At 43.9% G+C, this 20,197-nt stretch overlaps 4 protein-coding genes across 4 annotated transcripts in view; 2 read left to right on the top strand and 2 right to left on the bottom strand.

Annotated features, from left to right (window-relative positions):
• The window catches only part of LOC140208265 (uncharacterized), a 515,327-nt gene extending 510,178 nt beyond the window's left edge, over positions 1-5,149 (top strand). The window contains exon 6 of the mRNA XM_072276835.1: positions 803-5,149. Within this exon, the coding sequence (XP_072132936.1) occupies positions 803-1,942 (1,140 nt within the window). The 3' untranslated portion in view covers positions 1,943-5,149. The remainder of the gene's footprint in view (positions 1-802) is intronic.
• The window catches only part of LOC140208280 (uncharacterized), a 50,219-nt gene that overhangs the window by 10,054 nt on the left and 19,968 nt on the right, over positions 1-20,197 (top strand). The gene's annotated exons all lie outside the window — the stretch shown is intronic.
• The window catches only part of LOC140208306 (uncharacterized), a 63,379-nt gene that overhangs the window by 36,480 nt on the left and 6,702 nt on the right, over positions 1-20,197 (bottom strand). Inside the window, 1 exon segment of the mRNA XM_072276895.1 lies at positions 16,727-18,324. Within this exon segment, the coding sequence (XP_072132996.1) occupies positions 16,727-17,917 (1,191 nt within the window). The 5' untranslated portion in view covers positions 17,918-18,324.
• LOC140208298 (protein NYNRIN-like) lies at positions 11,400-16,698 on the bottom strand. Its single transcript, XM_072276883.1, has 2 exons — positions 14,134-16,698; positions 11,400-12,923 (listed from the first exon to the last, which is right to left on the bottom strand). The coding sequence occupies exon 1, from the start codon at positions 15,137-15,139 to the stop codon at positions 14,222-14,224; it is 918 nt and encodes a 305-aa protein (XP_072132984.1). The 5' UTR covers positions 15,140-16,698; the 3' UTR covers positions 11,400-12,923; positions 14,134-14,221.

The following is a 20,197-nucleotide window of genomic DNA, read 5'->3' as shown; positions in this document are numbered from 1 at the left end:
GATTCACTCGATCATCCTTCCTGCTCCAACTGTGGGGAGGGATTCACTTGGTCATCTCAACTGAAGGTACATCAGCAAGTTTACACTGGGACAAGGTCATTCAACTGTTCTGTGTGTGAGAAGGGATTCAGTCGGTCTTTCCACCTGTGGACACACCAGTTAGTTGGGCAAATTGCTAGTCATCTGCTGAATTTGTAGGGAAGGATTCACTCGTTCATCTGACCTAATGGCTCACCAGCGAGTTCACACTGGAGACCGGCTGTTCACCTGCTTGGACTGTGGGAAGGGATTCACTGAATCATATAAGCTACTGAGACACTGGTCAGTTCACACTGGGGAGCAGCCGTTCACGTGCTCAGACTGTGGGAAGGGATTCCCTTGTTTCTCTAAACTGAAGGTACATCAGCAAGTTCACACTGGGGAGCGGCTGTTCACCTGCTTGGACTGTGGGAAGGGATTCACTGAATCATATAAGCTACTGAGACACCAGTCAGTTCACACTGGAGAGCAGCCGTTCACGTGCTCAGACTGTGGGAAGGGATTCACTGAATCATTTAACCTACGGATACACTGGTCAGTTCACACCGGCGGGAGGGCGTTCACGTGCTCAGACTGCAGGAAGGGATTCACTCGCTCATCCCAACTGAAAGTGCATCAGCGAGTTCACACTGGGGAGAGGCCATTCACCTGCTCAGTCTGTGGGAAGGGATTTACTCTGTCATCTCGGTTACTGAGACACCAGTCAGTTCACACCTGGGAGTGGCCGTTCACCTGCTCAGACTGTGGGAAGGGATTCACTCTGTCATCTGCACTGAAGGTACATCAGCGAGTTCACACTGGAGAGAGGCCGTTCACTTGCTCAGTGTGTGGGAAGGGATTCACTTGCTCATCCCTACTGAAGGTACATCAGCGAATTCACACTGGAGAGAAGCTGTTCACCTGCTCAGACTGTGGGAAGGGCTTCACTTCGTCATTTAATCTGAAGGTACATCAGCGAGTTCACACTGGAGAGAAGCCGTTCACCTGCTCAGACTGTGGGAAGGGATTCACTTGCTCATCTCAACTGAACGTACATCAGCGAGTTCACACTGGAGAGAGGCCGTTCACCTGCTCAGACTGTGGGAAGGGATTCACTTGCTCATCTCAACTGAACGTACATCAGCGAGTTCACACTGGAGAGAGGCCATTCATCTGTTCAGACTGTGGGAAGGGATTCATTCAGTCATCTGAACTGAAGGTACATCAGCGAGTTCACACTGGAGAGAAGCCGTTCACCTGCTCAGACTGTGGGAAGGGATTCACTTGCTCATCTCAACTGAACGTACATCAGCGAGTTCACACTGGAGAGAGGCCGTTCACCTGCTCAGACTGTGGGAAGGGATTCACTTGCTCATCTCAACTGAACGTACATCAGCGAGTTCACACTGGAGAGAGGCCATTCATCTGTTCAGACTGTGGGAAGGGATTCATTCAGTCATCTGAACTGAAGGTACATCAGCGAGTTCACACTGGAGAGAAGCCGTTCACCTGCTCAGACTGTGGGAAGGGATTCACTTGCTCATCTCAACTGAAGGTACATCAGCGAGTTCACACTGGAGAGAGGCCGTTCACCTGCTCAGACTGTGGGAAGGGATTCACTTGCTCATCTCAACTGAACATACATCAGCGAGTTCACACTGGAGAGAGGCCGTTCACCTGCTCAGACTGTGGGAAGGGATTCACTCGTTCATCTCAACTGAAGGTACACCAGCGAGTTCACACTGGAGAGAGGCCATTCACCTGCTCAGACTGTGGGAAGGGATTCACTTTGTCCTCTCAACTACTGAGTCACCAGCAAGTTCACACTGGAGAGAGGCCATTCACCTGCTCAGTGTGTGGGAAGGGATTCACTTGGTTGTCTCATCTTCAGAGACACCAGCATGTTCACACAGGGGAGAGGTAGTTCACCTGCTCAGTGTGTGGGAAGAGTTTCATTTGGTCATCCAACCTGCAGAGACACCAGCGAGTTCACACTGGGTAGAGGCTGATCTGCTGCTCAGACTTTGGGAAGAGATTCTCTCAGCCATCGCCACCAAATGTCCATCATTGAGTTCACAATGGGGAGAGGCCGTTCACCTGCTGTGAATGTGTGAAGCAATTCGCTCAGTCATCTAACCATATTTAACTCTCACTTCAGCTAGCAGCTTAATATAGGGGGTGATAGCCCCCAGCCCGGCCAAACTTAAGAAATCTTGTTTGGGTGGATGCTGCACGATGTGACCCCCATTACAAATCAGTACCCTGAAATAACAAACGGTACATAATATACGATTAAACAATTGGGCTTTGTAGTTATTACTTTGACTATAGAGTTAGTAAAGAAAAAATAAAGGAAAATGGCCCACTCTCTCCATTCATGTCTTCTCACCTCTCCCCAGCAAAAGACCGCAAAAATCTCTCTTCCAGACTCACAAGAAAGAACAACATTTCTCCCATTGGATAGCCCTGCACTTCAAAACCCTGTTGTCTCTAGTCGTAACGTAAACATTGCTGCTACAGAGAAACAGTAACCTCAGCAGTGATACATTACAGAGAGGCCATTACATTAACACTGAAACCTCACAGCATGTTACAGTTGTGACACATTACTGGGTTCACAATAGACAATAGGTGCAGGAATAGGCCATTTGGCTCTTCGAGCCAGCACTGCCATTCACTGTGATCATGGCTGATCATCCACAATCAGTACCCCGTTCCTGCCTTATCCCCATAATCTTTGACTCCGCTATCTTTAAGAGCTCTATCCATCTCTTTCTTGAAAGCATCCAGAGACTTGGCCTCCACAGCCTTCTGGTGCAGTGCATTCCATATATCCACCACTCTCTGGGTGAAAAAATGTTTCCTCAACTCCGTTCTAAATGGCTTACCCCTTATTCTTAAACTGTGGCCTCTGGTTCTGGACTCACCCATCAGCGGGAACATGCTTCCTGCCTCCAGTGTGTCCAATCCCTTAATAATCTTATATGTTTCAATAAGATCCCCTCTCAGCCTTCTAAATTCCAGTGTATGCAAGCCCAGTCGCTCCAATCTTTCGACATATGACAGTCCCGCCATCCCGGGAATTAACCTTGTGAACTTGCGCTGCACTCCTTCAATAGCAAGAATGTCCTTCCTCAAATTTGGAGACAAAAATTGCACACAGTACTCCAGGTGTGGTCTCACCAGTACCCTGTACAGCTGCAGAAGGACTTCTTTGCTCCTATACTCAATTCCCCTTGTTATGAAGGCCAGCATGCCATTAGCTTTCTTCACAGCCTGCTGTACTTGCATGCTTGCTTTCAGTGACTGATGTACAAGAACACCTGGATTTCGTTGTACTTCCCTTTTTCTTAAATTGATTCCATTTAGATAATAATCTGCCTTCCTGTTCTCACCACAAAAGTGGATAACCTCACATTTGTCCATATTAAACTGCATCTGCCATGCATCCGCCCACTCACCCAACCTGTCAAAGTCACCCTGCATTCTCATAACATCCTCCTCACATTTCACACTGCCACCCAGCTTTGTGTCATCGGCAAATTTGCTAATGTTACTTTTAATCCGTTCATCTAAATCATTAATATACATTGTAAACAGCTGCGGTCCCAGCTCTGAACATTGTGGAACCCCACTGGTCACCGCCTGCCATTCCGAAAGGGACCCGTTAATCGCTACTCTTTGTTTTCTATCAGCCAGCCAATTTTCAATCCATGTCAGTACTCTGCCCCCAATACCATGTGCCCTAATTTTGCCCACTAATCTCCTATGTGGGACTTCATCAAAGGCTTTCTGAAGCTCCAGGTACACTATATCCACTGGCTCTCCCTCGTCCATTTTCATACTTACATCCTCAAAAAATTCCAGAAGATTAGTCAAGCACGATTTCTGCACTGGGGAGAAAGTTTCAATAAGCTGCATGCTGGATATTTGTCCATCACCGTTGCTGAATGCAATTTTGAGAGTGACTGTCGGTGCTGAACTCTACAATTATTGCTGATGCTCACCACACCCAGTTCTGCACCCTGGTCACTGAGCATGGGAGGAGGTTCTTCTGCTGCATATTCACCTTTATTGGGACTGGAGTTTAACGTGGACTGGAGTGGAGAGCGGCCAGTGAAGGAGTGGAGCTTTGAGGCTTTGGCTCGAGAGATTTCAGCGAGCAGAGGCAGAGGATGAGCTTGCTCCCAGTAAGGTAAGGCCGGGAAAGTTTATTTAATTAATTAACTTAGGAGTTAGTAATGGAGGCAGTAGATAGGGCAGTCCAGTGCTCCGATTGTAGGATGTGGGAAGTCAGGGACAGGACAATTGTCTCCGATATCTACACCTGCAAGAGGTGCATCCAGCTGCAGCTCCTGTCAAATCGGATCATTCGGGGGGCAGAGGCAGTAATAGATCAGAGTTTCAGGGAGACAGTCACCCCTAAAAGTCAGGAGACAGGTAGCTGGGTGACTGTCAGGAGAGGGAAGGGGAATAGACAGAAAGAGCAGAGCACCCCTGTGGCCGTTCCCATCAACAATAAGTATACTGTTTTGGATACTGTTGGTGGGGACGACCTACACCTACCAGGGACAAATTGTAGTGGTCACGTCTCTGGCACCGAGACTGGACCCTCAGCTCAGAAAGGAAGGAGTGAAAAGAGGAGAGCAGTAGTGATAGGGGATTCGATAGTTAAGGGGACAGTTAAGAGGTTTTGTGGGAAAGATATAGAATCCCAGTCTGTTGCCTCCCTGGTGCCAGGGTTCGCGATATCTCGGATGGAGTTCTCGGTATTCTCAGGAGAGAGGGTGAGCAGCCAGATGTCCTGGTCCACATGGGGACCAATGACATAGATGGGAGTAGGGATGAGGTCCTGAAGAAGGAATATGGGGAGTTAGGGAAAAAAAGTGAAAAAGCAGGACCTCAAGGGTGGTAATCTCGGGATTGCTGCCTGTGCCGCGAGACAGAGAGGGTGGGAACAGGAAGTCGTGGCAGTTGAATGTGTGGCTGAAGAGTTGGTGCTGGGGGCAGGGGTTCAGATTTCTGGAGCATTGGGATCTTCTCTGGGGAAGGTCTGACCTGTACAACAAGGACGGGCTGCACCTGAACTGGAAAGGGACCAATACCTTGGTGGGCAGGTTTGTTAGAGCTGTTGGGGAGGGTTTAAACTAGTTTGTCAGGGGGGTGGGAATCAGAATGTGAGTGCAGAGATGAGGGTAGAAGGACAAGGGCATGATGCTGTGTGTTCTGAGTTGCTGAGGAAGGACAGGCAGGGACAAAACATACATGTAGCCAGTTCAAGGGGTTGAAATGTGTCTATTCCAACGCTAGGAGTATTAGGAATAAAGGGGATGAACTTAGAGAATGGATCAGTACGTGGAACTATGACGTTGTGGCCATTACTGAAACTTGGCTGGAGGAAGGGCAGGATTGGCTGATGCAGGTACTGGGGTTTAGGTGTTTTACAAGGATTAGGATGGGAGGTAGAAAAGGGGGGAGTAGCATTACTGGTCGGGGATAGTATCACGCCTGTAGAAAGGGAGGACGCTGCAGAGGGAGTGTCCACTGAGTGGGTGTGGGTGGAAGTCAGAAATAGGAAGGGATCAATCACTGTGCCGGGAGTGGTCTATAGGCCCCCAAATAGCCCTCGGGACACCGAGGAACAGATAAGCAGGCAGATTTTTGAATGGTGCAGGAAATACAGGGTTGTAGTTATGGGTGATTTCAACTTCCCTCATATTGACTGGCACCTCTTGACTGCAAGGGGGATAGATGGGGCTGAATTTGTCAGGTGTGTTCAAGAAGGATTCCTGACACAGTATGTGGACCGGCCGATGAGAGGACAGGCCATTCTGGATCTAGTTCTCGGTAATGAACCTGGTCAGGTGGCAGACATCTTGGTGGGGGAGCATTTTGGTGAGAGTGACCACAACTCCCTTAGCTTCAGCATAGCTATGGAAAAGGATAAAAACAGACAAAATGGGAAAGTGCTTAACTGGGGAAGGGCTAACTATGAATGGATGAGGCAGGAACTAGCGAGAGTAAATTGGAAACAGGTGTTCAAAGGTGCAAGCACAGGAGTAATGTGGAGGAAGTTTAGGAACCACTTGTAATGGGTTCAGGATAGGTTTGTCCCACTGAGGCAAGGAAAAAATGGTAGGAAAAGGGAACCGTGGCTGACGAAACACGTGAGGCAACTCGTCAAGCGGAAGAAGGAAGCATATGTTAGGTATAAGAAGCAGTCAGAGCCCTGTTGGTCACTTTTCGATTGCTCCTACCCTGTTTACTTAATTGTCTCTACCAGTCTTTTTTTTTGAAACCTTATTATAATACTTCAATACTGCTTTACTATGGCTGGGAAAAGAACCAGAGCATTTGCAAAAGAAAGAGAAACAGAAGATGAATCCCCAGTCACTTTGGATTCAATCAGTGACTTCCTTAAATCGCAGAAATAGGAATTCTCTGAGGAGTTTCAATGGCTTAACAGCAAATTGGATACAATTCAACAAACTTTATTTGAGCATGAGAACCAAATTCAGGAGAATACTGCGAAGCTAATGACACTTGAAGAGGACATTGAAGATACAATTAAACTCTGCAAAGAGTTATCTTTATCCAGTGATAAAATGCTGAAAAGGATCATCAGTCTCGAAAACAGGAACAGGAGAAATAACTTGCAAATCCTGGGTCTTGAAGAATCAGTTGAAGGCGCTGACCGTTCGAAGTCTTTGCAAACTTTCTGAAGCAGATTTTCCCAGCTTTATTCACTTCTGAGCCGAAGCTCAATCGAGCTTTTCGCTCTCCGACTTTGAAGCCGTTGTCCTCAGCGGCGAAACCCAGATCGGTCGGACTAACCTTTCAGGAGTTTCATATTAAGGGCCTTTTAATTTGCCATACCCGGCGACAAGGAATGATTGATTTCCAAAGTTACATGGTTAGATTTGTGGAAGACTATTCACCTGAAATTTTGACTGATTGCATGAAATATAAAGAAGTTATGTTGGAATTTTATAATGAAGGATATAAACCATCCCTTCTGTTCCCCGCTCATCTGAGTATTGTTTTGAAGAACGGATTGTGAAAAAGAATAAAGTCAGTTGAAGATGCAAAAGATTTTCTGAAGGATGAAGTCTAAAACTGTTATACTTCTTATTTGATCAAGTTTTTTCTTCTGTTAATATGAATTTAAAATAAGGTTTCATTAAGCTTACATTTGGCTGTTCATATATTGTCTTTTGTTTTTTTTGATACTACTTTATTTTATCCCTTTTTGAGGCTTTATTTTAATACAGCTTTTTTGGATTTGTTTAAAGTGACCTTTTCATATTTTCGAATACTGAGTTCTTTTGCTTTTTATGTTGTGTATTGATAGGGACATAATGACCTTGCAAGACTGGAGTTTTTTCTGTCAACAGGATTTTTTTGGGGCCGGTACTTAGTTCTTAGCTCACTGACTGTCTATTGGTCAGCTTTCTCGCTTTGGATGGGGGAGGGCGTAGGGCCTATTTCTCTCTGGGAGCTGTGTTGGGTTGAATATATAATTGTTTGAGATTCCTGCGCCCTAAGGACAAAGAGTTTTCATTCTTCTCACATGTTTATCATTCTTATTCTCGAATTGATTACTTTTTTATTGACTCGTCTAATTCCATCTGTAATCGACTGCAAATATGACATTATCGCCATTTCAGATCATGCTCCAGTGAAACTTTCTATCAAGTTAATGGATACCACTTGTACTAATAGGCAATGGCGATTTAATTCCAATTTGCTTCAAGACCTGTACTTTGTTAAATTTATGAAGGAACAGATTGATTTCTTTTTTTCCAACTAACATTACGGAAGAAATTTCCAAAGGCACAGTTTGGGATGCTTTTAAAGCTTATATCTGCGGACAGATTATTTCTTTTTCTGTTGGTTTAAACAAACGTATTAAGAATGAAACATTTTTGTTGGTTGATAAAATTAAAGAAATTGATAAGAAATATTCTATTGCTCCTAGTAAGGAGCTCTACAAACAGAGAGTCAAACTTCAAATGGAACATAACTTATTATTAACATCCTCAATTGAAAATCAATTAATGAAAACTAGAAATAAGTTCTATATTCATAGTGATAAATTGGGTAAATTATTAGCTAATCAATTGAAAACTACTTCAGTTAAATGTCAAATTATCCAGATTCGTAAACATGATGACACTTTGACAGTTGATCATGACGAGATAAACAAAACTTTTGAAGAATTTTATATTTCTTTATACAATTCTGATTTTCCTCATGACTCTAACACTATGCATGATATTTTAAGGAAATTGAACTTTCCAAAATTATCACACAAAGAATGTTCAACATTAGAAACTCCGATGACAGATGAAGAAATAACAATGAATTCTGGCAAAATACCTGGTCCTGATGGTTTTACAGTGGAATTTTTAAAGTTTTTTTTCCTCTATTCTCTCTCCTTGGTCGTCTAGAATATTTAAAGAAGCAATCAGATTAGGTAAATTACCACAATCATTTTATGAAGCTTCTATTTCTTTAATTCTTAAAAAGAATAAAGATCCTACTGATTGTGCATCAGACAGACCGATATCGCTTTTGAATGTAGACTCCAATTTTTTTTCTAAAATATTAGTGACTAGGTTAGAAAAGGTACTACCTCAAATTATCTCTGTGGACCAAACAGGATTTATTCAAAATCATTATTCATTTTCTTAATATTAGGAGGTTAATGAATATTGCTTATACTCCTTCATTTAACACTCTGGAATGTATTATTTCATTAGCTGCTGAGAAGGCTTTCAACAGAGTTGAATGGCCATATTTAGTTACTGTGTTTGAGAAATGTAATTTTAGTCCGATATTTATATCTTGGATTAAATTGATATATCATTCCCCTGTAGCTTCTGTTTGTAGTAACAATCAAAGATCTTCCTTTTTTTGTTTATCTCGGGGTACTAGGCAGGGATGTTCATTATTATTTGATATTGCCCTTGAACCTTTAGCAATTGCCATCCCAGACTCACCTAACATTTTTGGTATTACCCATGGAAATGAAATGCAGGAGTTATCATTATATGCAGATGATTTGTTATTATGTATCTCTAATCCTGGAAAATCTATTCCTGTTACTTTATTCTTGTTGGCTCAGTTTAGTAATTTCTCTGGTTACAAATTTAAGCTTAATAAGAATGAACTATTTCCCCTAAATATGCAGGTTTCTATTGATGGATGTTTACCATTTAAATTGGTTACTGACTCTTTTATATATTTAGGGGTTAAAATTACGAAAAAGCATAAAGATTTATTTAAAGCTAATTTTTCTACCTTTAATCGATCAGATTAAACTTTTGTTTACTAAATGGTCACCAATGTCTTTATCGTTGATCGGTCAGATCAATGTTATCAAGATGATTATTTTGCCTAAGTTTTTATACGTATTTCAAGTGGTGCCAATTTTCATTCCAAAATTATTTTTTGATAATGTTGATTCCAAAATCTCCTCATATATATGGCAGAACAAAAATCCTAGGTTAGGCAAAGGACGTTTACAGAAATCTAAAAAGGAGGTGAGGTTTAGCTTTGCTGAATTTTAGATTTTACTATTGGGCAATTAACATTTGATATTTAAATTTTTGGTTATGAGAGTTGGACGCAACTTCAAGTCCACGTTGGGTGAGTCTTGAATGTAATTCTTTACAAGGGTTTTCCTTGGGTTCTATTTTAGGGTCTTCGCTTCCCTTTACTCTTTCTAAATTGTATAAACAAATGGATAACCCAATAGTTAAATATACTTGACATATATGGTTTCAATTTGGAATTCTTTTTGGGTTGAATCAATTTACTTTAGCAAGTCCTATTGTATCTAATTTCTTTTTTCAACCCACTAGATTAAGAATATTTGGCTTGGAAAATTAAAAGTAGAGTACGATTTTGTGATTTATTTTCAGATAATTGTTTCACGTCTTTTGAACAACTAATAAATATAATTTGCCTAGATCTCACTTTTTTAGATATTTACAAGTTAGAAATTTTTCTAAAATACTGTTTTTCCTACCTTCCCGAATTTACAAACGTTTGTATATTCAATGGATATTTTGGAAAAACAAAATTAGATTTAAAGCCTCTTCAGAATGGTGTAATAGCAATTATTTATGATATAATTATGAAAATATGTCTAATAAAAATCAGAGTGATTGGGAAAGGGAACTTAAGATTATTGTACCAATTGAAAAATGGGAAAAACATCTTCAATTAGTTAATTCATCTATATGTGCGAAACATGCGTTGATACAGTTTAAAGTAGTAGATAGGGCTCATATGTCTAGGGATAAATTATCTCGTTATTATTCTCATATAAATTCTATCTGTGATAGATGTCACTCTGAGATAGCTTCTCTAACTCAAATGTTTTGGTCATGTCCTTTGTTGAAAAAAATATTGGAAATATATTTTTGATATTATCTCAACTGTTTTGAATATTGACCTACAACCTCACTCTATTACTGCCATTTTTGGGTTACCAATGATAGAATCAAGTCATTTAACCCCTTCAGCTCGTCGGATGATTGTATTTCTTACATTAATGGCTAGAAGATCCATTTTGCTGAATTGGAAAGAGATTAATCCTCCCACCACATTTCATTGATTTTCTCAAACTATGTTGTGTTTAAATTTGAAAAAAAAAATTAGAAGTGTTGTTTATGATCCCTCTATTAAATTCGAAGAAGACTTGGAGGCCATTTATTAAACATTTTCATATGATGTAACTTGACCTTTTCCAAACTTATTTTATTTCTTTGTAATACATGGTGAGAGGAACGGAGTCAACAACACTAATGGTTCCCTTTTTTTAACAATGTCACAAAACAGCCCGTGCCTTTTTTTAGTTCAGTTGATTAACATTGTTTATGTTAGTTTTTTTTTCCGGGATATATTTTTGTTTTTTTTTTCTTTTTCATGATTTTTTTATATAGATTTTTTTGTTTTATATTGTTCATCTGTATCATGTATGATAGGGAGACTTAATACTCATGTGTCAACTGGGCTTATATTTAACTATGAAAATTACAATGCTGTATTCCCAATAAATTTGTATTAATACTGTGGTATGTTTATTATTATGACACTAATAAAGATTGAAAAAGAGAAAAAAAATATATATGATTGTTTGTTTGAATATCTTACTTTATGGTTTGCTTTCTAGTTTTAATAAGTTATGGCCAGATATTTTTAGTTACATGTTGATTAGTATTTAAAATGGTTTGAAATAGTAACCTATTTAATTTGAATGTGAAAGGGCTGAATCACCCCACCAAAAGGAACAAAGTGTTTGCTTATATTCAAAAATTAAAAGCACCTTTTTTTTTTTTTACAAGAAACACACATACGCAGCTATGATAGCTTACGTTTTTTTTACTCGGTGGAAGGATATGCAATTCCACTCTTCGTTTAATGCAAAATCATGTGGAGTTTCGATTTTTGTAGGCAATACAATTTCCTTTATTCAGCATAAAGTTGTTTCGGACCCTAATGGTCGATTTGTTATTGTATCGGAGTTCAGACAGTAAATTGATTGTTTTTGCTAATGTTTATGCCCCCAATGTAGATGATCTATGATTTTTTGAAAGTCTATTTTCATTTTTGCCAGATTTGTGTACGTACTCCCTTGTGATGGGAGGAAATTTTAACTGCTGGTTAGATCCAGTATTAGATCGCTCATCTATTAAACCAGCCACACTTAATAAATCAGCTTTGTTTATCCAATCTTTTCTAACCATATGTGGTAGAGTTGATGCTTGGCGATTTCTTCATCTGACGGACAGGGAGTATTCTTTTTTTTCTCTCATGTCCATCATACTTATACTGGGATTGACTTTTTTATTGGTAGTCAAATGATTCTGTTAGTTCAATCGGTTGAATATAAAGAGATTGCTATCTCTGACCACTCTCCTGTAATTCTATTTTTTAAAGCTTCCTGTTCCTATCCCCATGAGTAGATTTTGGCGATTTAATTTAACTCTGTTATCCGATGAAGATTTTTTAAACATTTATGGAGAATCAAATTACTCTTTATTGTTGAAGAAAATATGTTGGAAAAGACATCTAGCCTTATCATATGGAATACTTTTAAAGCATACATCTGGGGTCAAATTATTTCTTATATCACAAACATCATTAAAAAAGCTAACAAAGAAAGAAATGAATTAGCCAATCAGTTAAAGCAACTGGACCATAAATATGCTTCAGTTCCTGATCCTGAAACATATAAGAGACGTACTGAAACTAAAACTAAATATGATCTTTTAATGTATCCAATTGAAAGCCAACTTTTAAAAGATAAGATCAGATTATGAGGACACTCAGTCCTCGTTTGTCATTTAGTAATGCATGCATTAAGAAATGATACAATGTTCCTCCAGTATATTACGGAAACACAAGACAGACCAAGACTAAAACTGACAAAAACCACATAATTATAACATAGTTACAACCCTGCAAAACAATACTGTATTTGATAAAGAGCAGACCATGGGCACGGTAAAAAAAAAAGTCTCAAAGTCCCGATAGCCCCATCATTTCACACAGACGGTAGAAGGAAGAAACTCTCCCTGCCATGAACTTCCAGCGCCGCAAACTTGCCGATGTAGCACCCTGGAAGCACCCGACCACAGCCGACTCTGAGTCCATCCGAAAAGGTCGAGCCTCCGACCAGCCCTCCGACATCCAGCACCATCTCTGCTGAGTGCTTTGACCCTGGTCCCGGCCACCAAGCAACAGGCAAACCCAAGGATTCGGGGCCTTCCCCTGCGGAGATTCTGGATCGCACAGTAGCAGCGGCAGCGAAACAGGCATTTCAGAAGTTTCACCAGATGTTCCTCCGTGCTTCTCACATCTGTCTCCGTCAAATCAGTATTGTGCACAGCATCCTACTTGACAAATAACAATATTCATCGCTGGAGTGGCCGCTGTGCGCTTCGTCACGCCACCGCCTTCTCTCAGTCAACTTTATATTTACGAAGATAAAACTGGTAAGCTACTGGCTAATCAATTGAAGCCATTTTCAGCCAATCGGCAAATTAAAGAAATACATAAAATTAATGGGGACATGACAACTGACCACCTTGAAATTAATGACACTTTTAGGGAATTTTATTCTAAATTGTATAGTTCTGACTCTGTTAATGATAATATTGCAATGAATAATTTTTAGATCAATTAAATATCCCAAATCTTTCATTAGATGATTGTAGGCAATTGGATCAACCTATTTCCCAGGAGGAAAGTGCTCAGGCTATTTGAGAATTGCATTCTGGGAAATCCCCAGGATCCGCTGGATTCTCTGGAGAGTTTTATAAGGCTTTTTCCTCCTTGCTTATACCACACTTATGTTCTACCCTTACAGATTCCTTTAAGGCAGGGAGACTACCGCAGTCTTCTTACGAAGCTTCCATTTCGCTCATTCTCAAAAAGAATAAGAATCTTACTGTATGTTCTTTGTATAGACCAATCTCTTTACTCAATTTCAATACTAAAATTTTATCCAAAGTATTGGCTCGCAGACTTGAAAATATTATATTGTAGCTGTGTGCTACACACAGCGCTAAAAATAACCACACGTAGTCGGTGAGTTAGGGTTGTGATAAAAGAGATTTATTCAAACTTCGCGGCCTGCTTTAAAGCCTTCCTGTTCCCGCCCTCCCTGGGTGGGACTGCTGTGGGGAATGCATAATCACAGACCCTTTCCGCGCACGGGATTTCCCCCCTGCTGCTGAAGATGGCCTGGCGCCCTTTTTGGGGCCGGCCTCTCTGCCAGCGCGCGCCGGTTTGTGTGTGCTAGAAAGTGGGTCACCACGTAACCACCCCCCACTCCAGAACCGGCGATACCTCCCCCAATGTCCACAGTCTGGATTGGCCTCTGTTTGGGAGGTCTGCCCCTGCGCCGCGGTGCCTGAGCCTGGACCGGCTGCGCCAAGTCCACATGGGCCGGTTTGAGTCCGTCCACCGTGAAAACCTCCTCTCTCCCCCCAATGTCCAGCACGAACGTGGACCCGTTGTTCCTGATCACCTTAAACGGCCCCTCGTAGGGCCGCTGTAGCGGTGCCCAGTGTCCGCCCCGTCGTACAAAAAGAAACTTACAGTTCTGCAGGTCTTTGGGTACGCAGGTCGGGCTCTGTCCGTGCTGTGAAGTGGGGATGGGGGCCAGGTTACTGAGACGCTCCCGTAGTCAGACCAGGACTGCTGTGGGTTCTTCCTCTTGCCCCCTTGGGGCTGGTATGAACTCTCCTGGGACGACCAGGGGTGCGCCATACACCAACTCGGCCGACGAGGTGTGCAGATCCTCCTTGGGCGCCGTGCGGATTCCGAGCAGGACCCAGGGAAGTTCATCCACCCAGTTAGGCCCCTCCAGGCCGGCCATGAGAGCCGACTTCAGGTGACGGTGGAAGGTATTTGTGTGGTGTAGCTGCGATCCTAAAAGGCTGGCCATAGCCGACCACAGGCTGGAGGTGAACTGGGCACCCCTGTCGGAGGTAATGTGGGCCGGTACCCCGAAGCGTGCTACCCAGGTTGCGATCAGTGCTCGGGCGCAGGATTCGGAGGTGGTGTCGGTGAGCGGGACTGCCTCTGGCCATCTCGTGAACCAGTCTATCATAGTTAGGAGGTACCGCGCTCCTCGTGATACTGGCAGGGGCCCCACGATATCCACATGGATGTGGTTGAACCTCCGGCAGGTGGGTTCGAAACGCTGCGGCGGAGCCTTGGTGTGCCACTGCACCTTGGCCGTTTGGCACTGCATGCACGTTTTGGCCCATTCACAGACCTGTTTACGCAGTCCATGCCACACGAACCTGTTGGTGACCAGCCGGATGGTTGTCCTGATGGAGGGGTGCGCTAAGTTGTGAATGGATTCGAAAACCTGCCGGCGCCAGGCTGCTGGGACGATGGGGCGGGGTTGGCCGGTAGCTACGTAACACAGTAGGGTCCTCTCACCTGGGCCTACGGGGAGGTCTTGGAGCTGCAAACCGGAGACTGCAGTCCTGTAACTGGGGATCTCAGCGTCTGCCTGCTGTGCCTCTGCCAGCGCTGCATAGTCCACCCCCTGGGACAGGGCCTGTATGGTAGGTCTGGATAGTGTGTCCACCATGACGTTGTCCTTTCCCGGACATGCCGGATGTCCATCGTGTATTCGGAGATGTAGGACAGATGTTGCTGCTGGTGGGAAGACCAGGGGTCGGACACCTTAGTGAACGCAAAGGTAAGCGGTTTGTGGTCAGTGAACGCGGTGAAGGCCCTACCTTCTAAGAAGTATCTGAAATGCCGGATTGCCAGGTATAGTGCCAATAGCTCCCGGTTGAAAGCACTGTATTTGAGTTCGGGTGGTCGTAGGTGTTTGCTGAAGAATGCCAGATGTTGCCAGCGACCCTCGATGAGTTGTTCCAGCAGTCCACCGACTGCTGTGTTGGATGTGTCCACCATGAGGGCAGTAGGAACGCCCATTCTGGGGTGCACTAGCATCGCGGCGTTTGCTAAGGCTTCGCTGGTTTTAACAAAAGCGGCCGCGGCCTCTTTATCCCAGGTAATGTCCTTGCCCTTACCCAACATCAGGGTGAACAGGGGGCGCATGATTCGGGCTGCTGAGGGGAGGAAACAGTGGTAGAAATCCACCATACCCACGAAACGTCGACTGTACTTCTTCCTAGAGATGCTGCCTGGCCTGCTGCGTTCACCAGCAACTTTGATGTGTGTTGCTTGAATTTCCAGCATCTGCAGAATTCCTCATGTTTAGGAATGATGGTGCTTAGTTCTCTGAAGGTGGAATCTCATGTGGATAGGGTGGTGAAGAAAGCTTTTGGTTTGCTGACCTTTATAAATCAGAGCATTGAGTATAGGAGTTGGGATGTAATGTTAAAATTGTACAAGGCATTGGTAAGGCCAAATTTGGAGTATTGTGTACAGCTCTGGTCACTGAGTTACAGGAAAGATGTCAACAAAATAGAGAGAATACAGAGGAGATTTACTAGAATGTTACCTGGGTTTCAGCACCTGAGTTACAGAGAAAGGTTGAACAAGTTCGATCTTTATTCTTTGGAGCGTAGAAGGTTGAGGGGGGACTTGATAGAGGTATTTAAAATTATGAAGGGGATAGATAGACTTGACGTGGATAGGCTTTTTCCTTTGGGAGTAGGGGAGATTCAAACAACTGGACATTAGTTGAGAGTTAAGGGGCAAAAGTTCAGGGGTAACACGAGGGGGAACTTCTTTACTCGGAGAGTGGTAGCTGTGTGGAACGAGCTTCCAGTAGAAGTGGTAGAGGCGGGTTCGATTTTGTCATTTAAAAAAAATTCGATCGGTATATGGACAGGAAAGGAACGGAGGGTAGAGGCAGGTAGATGTGACTAAGTGAGAGTAAGCGTTCAGCATGGACTAGAAGGGCCAAGATGGCCTATTTCCGTGCTGTAATTGTTATATGGTTATATGAACTTGCGGGTGTCTCTGCAGGTTGGACAACTGAGTGACTTCCTTCTCAGACTGAGCAGGTGAACGGCCTCTCCCCAGTGTGAACTGACTGGTGTGCTTGTAGGCTAGCTAACCGTGTGAATCCCTTCCCACAGACTGAGCAGGTGAATGGCCTCTCCCCAGTGTGAACTCACTGATGTATCTGCAGATCAGGTGATCGAGTGAATCCCTTCCCACAGACTGAGCAGGCGAATGGCCGCTATGCAGTGTGAACTGACTGGTGTCTCCGTAGGTGAGATGCCTGAGTGAATCCCTTCCCACAGTCTGAGCAGGTGAACGGCCTCTCCCCAGTGTGAACTCTCCGATGCACCTTCAATTGGGATGACTGAGTGAATCCCTTCCCACAGTCTGAGCAGGTGAACGGCCTCTCCCCAGTGTGAACTTGCTGGTGTCTCTGTAGATCAGATGATCGAGTGAATCCCTTCCCACAGACTGAGCAGGTGAACGGCCTCTCCCCAGTGTGAAATCGCTGGTGTTTCAGTAGGTCAGATGACTGAGTGAATCCCTTCCCACAGTCTGTGCAGGTGAACGGCCTCTCTCCAGTGTGAACTCGCTGATGTACCTTCAGTTTAGATGAGGAAGTGAATCCCTTCCCACAGACTGAGCAGGTGAATGGCCACTCCCCAGTGTGAACTGACTGGTGTTCTTGTAGGTGAGCTGACTGTGTGAATCCCTTCCCACAGTCTGAGCAGGTGAACGGCCTCTGCCCTGTGTGAACTCGCTGATGTATCTGCAGATGAGATGACTGAGTAAATCCCTTCCTACAGACTGAGCAGGTGAATGGCCTCTCCCCAGTGTGAACTCGCTGATGTATCTGCAGATCAGGTGATCGAGTGAATCCCTTCCCACAGTCTGAGCAGGTGAACGGTCTCTCCCCCGTGTGAAGTCTCTGATGCACCGTCAGTTGAGATGACGAAGTGAATCCGTTCCCACAGTCTGAGCAGGTGAACGGCCTCTCCCCAGTGTGAACTCTCTGATGTTCCTTCAGTTGAGATGACGAAGTGAATCCCTTCCCACAGTCTGAGCAGGTGAACGGCCTCTCCCCAGTGTGAACTCGCTGATGTATCTGTAGATCAGATGATCGAGCAAATCCCTTCCCACAGTCTGAGCAGGTGAACGGCCTCTCCCCAGTGTGAACTCGCTGATGTGCTTGTAGGTTAGCTAACTGTGTGAATCCCTTCCAACAGTCTGAGCAGGTGAATGGCCTCTCCCCAGTGTGAATTCGCTGATGTACCTTCAGTTGGGATGATCGAGCGAATCCCTTCCCACAGTCCGAGCAGGTGAATGGCCTCTCCCCAGTGTGAACTCTCTGATGTACCTTCAGGTTAGATGACTGAGTGAATCCCTTCCCGCAGTCTGAGCAGGTGAACGGCCGCTCCCTGGTGTGAACTCGCTGGTGAGCCATTAGGTCAGATAACCGCGTGAATCCTTCCCCACAAATTCAGCAGATGACCAGCCTCTGCTCAGTGTGAACAGACTGGTGTATCCACAGGTGGGATGACCGACTGAATCCCGTCTCACACATAGAACAGGTGAATGGGCTTGTCTCAGTGTAAACTTGCTGATGTACCTTCAGTTGAGATGATGGAGTGAATCCATTCCCACTGTCTGAGCAGGTGAATGGCCTCTCCCCTGTGTAAGATGACAGGCACGTCAGTCGGTCAGATGATCAAATGAATCTCTCCCCACAGTCTGAGCAGGAAGGATGATCGAGTGAATCATTGCTCCACTTCTTAAATATCTGGACAAAGACAGCAAAACTGGCGTGTTGTGTTCGAGATTCCCGTAGACAAATTCCTTGTCATTTTTAATCTGTAAAAAGATTTACAAAATCAATCAATGAGTGAAGGACAACATTTCAGATGAGATCACTTGAGTTGCCAAGGTGTGATCTGGCATCACACCGTTACAGTGAGGTTCAACCCAAGTTGGAGAGAGAAATCACCTTCTAACTGGGCACAGTGCTGGTATCTGGAATGACCATCAAATTCTCTGATGCTCTTCCTTTTTTTATAAGAATGGGGCATTTCTGCCATCTCCAATCTGTGACCTGGCTCAGTTTGACTCTCTCCATTGGTATTATTCCCTGTTCCCACTGAGCTGCATAGGTTCCTGGCCCCACAGTAACTGAAACACTCACACACAAATAGCCGGCAGTGCATTCCATGCACCCACCACTCTGTGTGAAAAACTTACCCCTGACATCCCCTCAGTATCTATTTCCAAGCTCCTTAAAACTATGCCCCCTCGTGTTAGCCATTTCAGCCCTGGGAAAAAAACCTCTGGCTCTCCACACGATTAATGCCCCTCATCATCTTATACATCTAAAAAAGGCTCTAAACATAAACAAGGAAATTATACATTGCTTTGAGGATTTGTTAGAAATATACAAAATTATGAGGGTATAGATAGGGTAAATGCGAGCAGCTTTTTCCACTGAGGTTGCGTGGGATGGCCAGAGGTCATGGTTAAGTGGGGAAGGTGAAAATTTAATGGGAATATTTGGAAAAGCTCTTTCCTGCAGTGGTTGTGAGAGTGTGGATTGAGATGTCAGCACAGGTGGTGAATATGAACTCGGTTTCACCATTTCAAAGAAGTTTGGATGGGAGCCTGGATGATAGGGGTATGGAGGGCGATGGTCTCGGTGCAGGTAGTTGCATTAGACCAGCGGTCCCCAACCACCGGGTCGCAAAGCATGTGCTCCCGGGCCACAAGGAAACAATATGATTTGGCGATATGAGTCAGCTGCACCTTTTCTCATTCCCCGTCACGGCCACTGATCAGCCATTACACATGTGAGGTCATGACCCGCGCGTCATCTGTGTCAGCGCGGGAAGGAGATCAACTCCTCGAGCTTGCAAATGACGGCGGGCTGAGAAGTATGTTTGAAATAACATCTCTGTCGGCATTCTGGATCAAAGTCAAGGCTAAATATCCTGAGATAGCCACGAAAGCACTGAAAACGTTGCTTCCATTTCCAACATATCTCTGCGAAGCGGAGTTTTCTCCAATGAATGCAACGAAAACTAAATTGCGGAATAGACTGGACAGGAACTCACTTCGAGTATCGCTGTCTCCCATCATCCCTCGATAGGACCGTGTTGTTGGAGGGAAACAAGCCCAGGGCTCCCACTGATTCAGCGATATTGGTGTGTTCCAATGATCTTATATATTCATACGGGGAAAATATGTGCTGTGTGTTTAAAATCCAAATGTTACTTAAAATGTCATGATGCTATTGACTTACTTATATAACCATATAACAATTACAGCACGGAAACAGGCCATCTCTGCCCTACTAGTCCGTGCCGAATGCTACTCTCACCTAGTCCCGCCGACGTGTACTCAGCTCATAACCCTCCATTCCTTTCCTGTCCATATAGCTATCCAATTTTTCTTTAAATGATAATATCGAACCTGCTTCTGCCACTTCTACTGGAAGTTCATTCATCACTTACTTCAAGCTCCTCTGATAATTGACTTATCACTATATTCATGCGAGGAAAATATGTGCTGTGTGTTTAATATTAAATTCGTTAGATAAACCCTTTTAGAAATGAAATTGGGTGTATTAGCCATTTATTACGTATATTCCAGTCATGATTAACACCGCCCCCCCCCCCCCACTCCTGACACTCCGACAGAATCACGAAAAAGGATTTGCAGGAAAAATCGGCAGGTCACG

This window comes from Mobula birostris, chromosome 13 (genome assembly GCF_030028105.1).
Source record: "Mobula birostris isolate sMobBir1 chromosome 13, sMobBir1.hap1, whole genome shotgun sequence".
Classification (NCBI taxonomy): domain Eukaryota; kingdom Metazoa; phylum Chordata; class Chondrichthyes; order Myliobatiformes; family Myliobatidae; genus Mobula; species Mobula birostris.
This window is presented reverse-complemented; position numbering and strand designations above follow the sequence as displayed.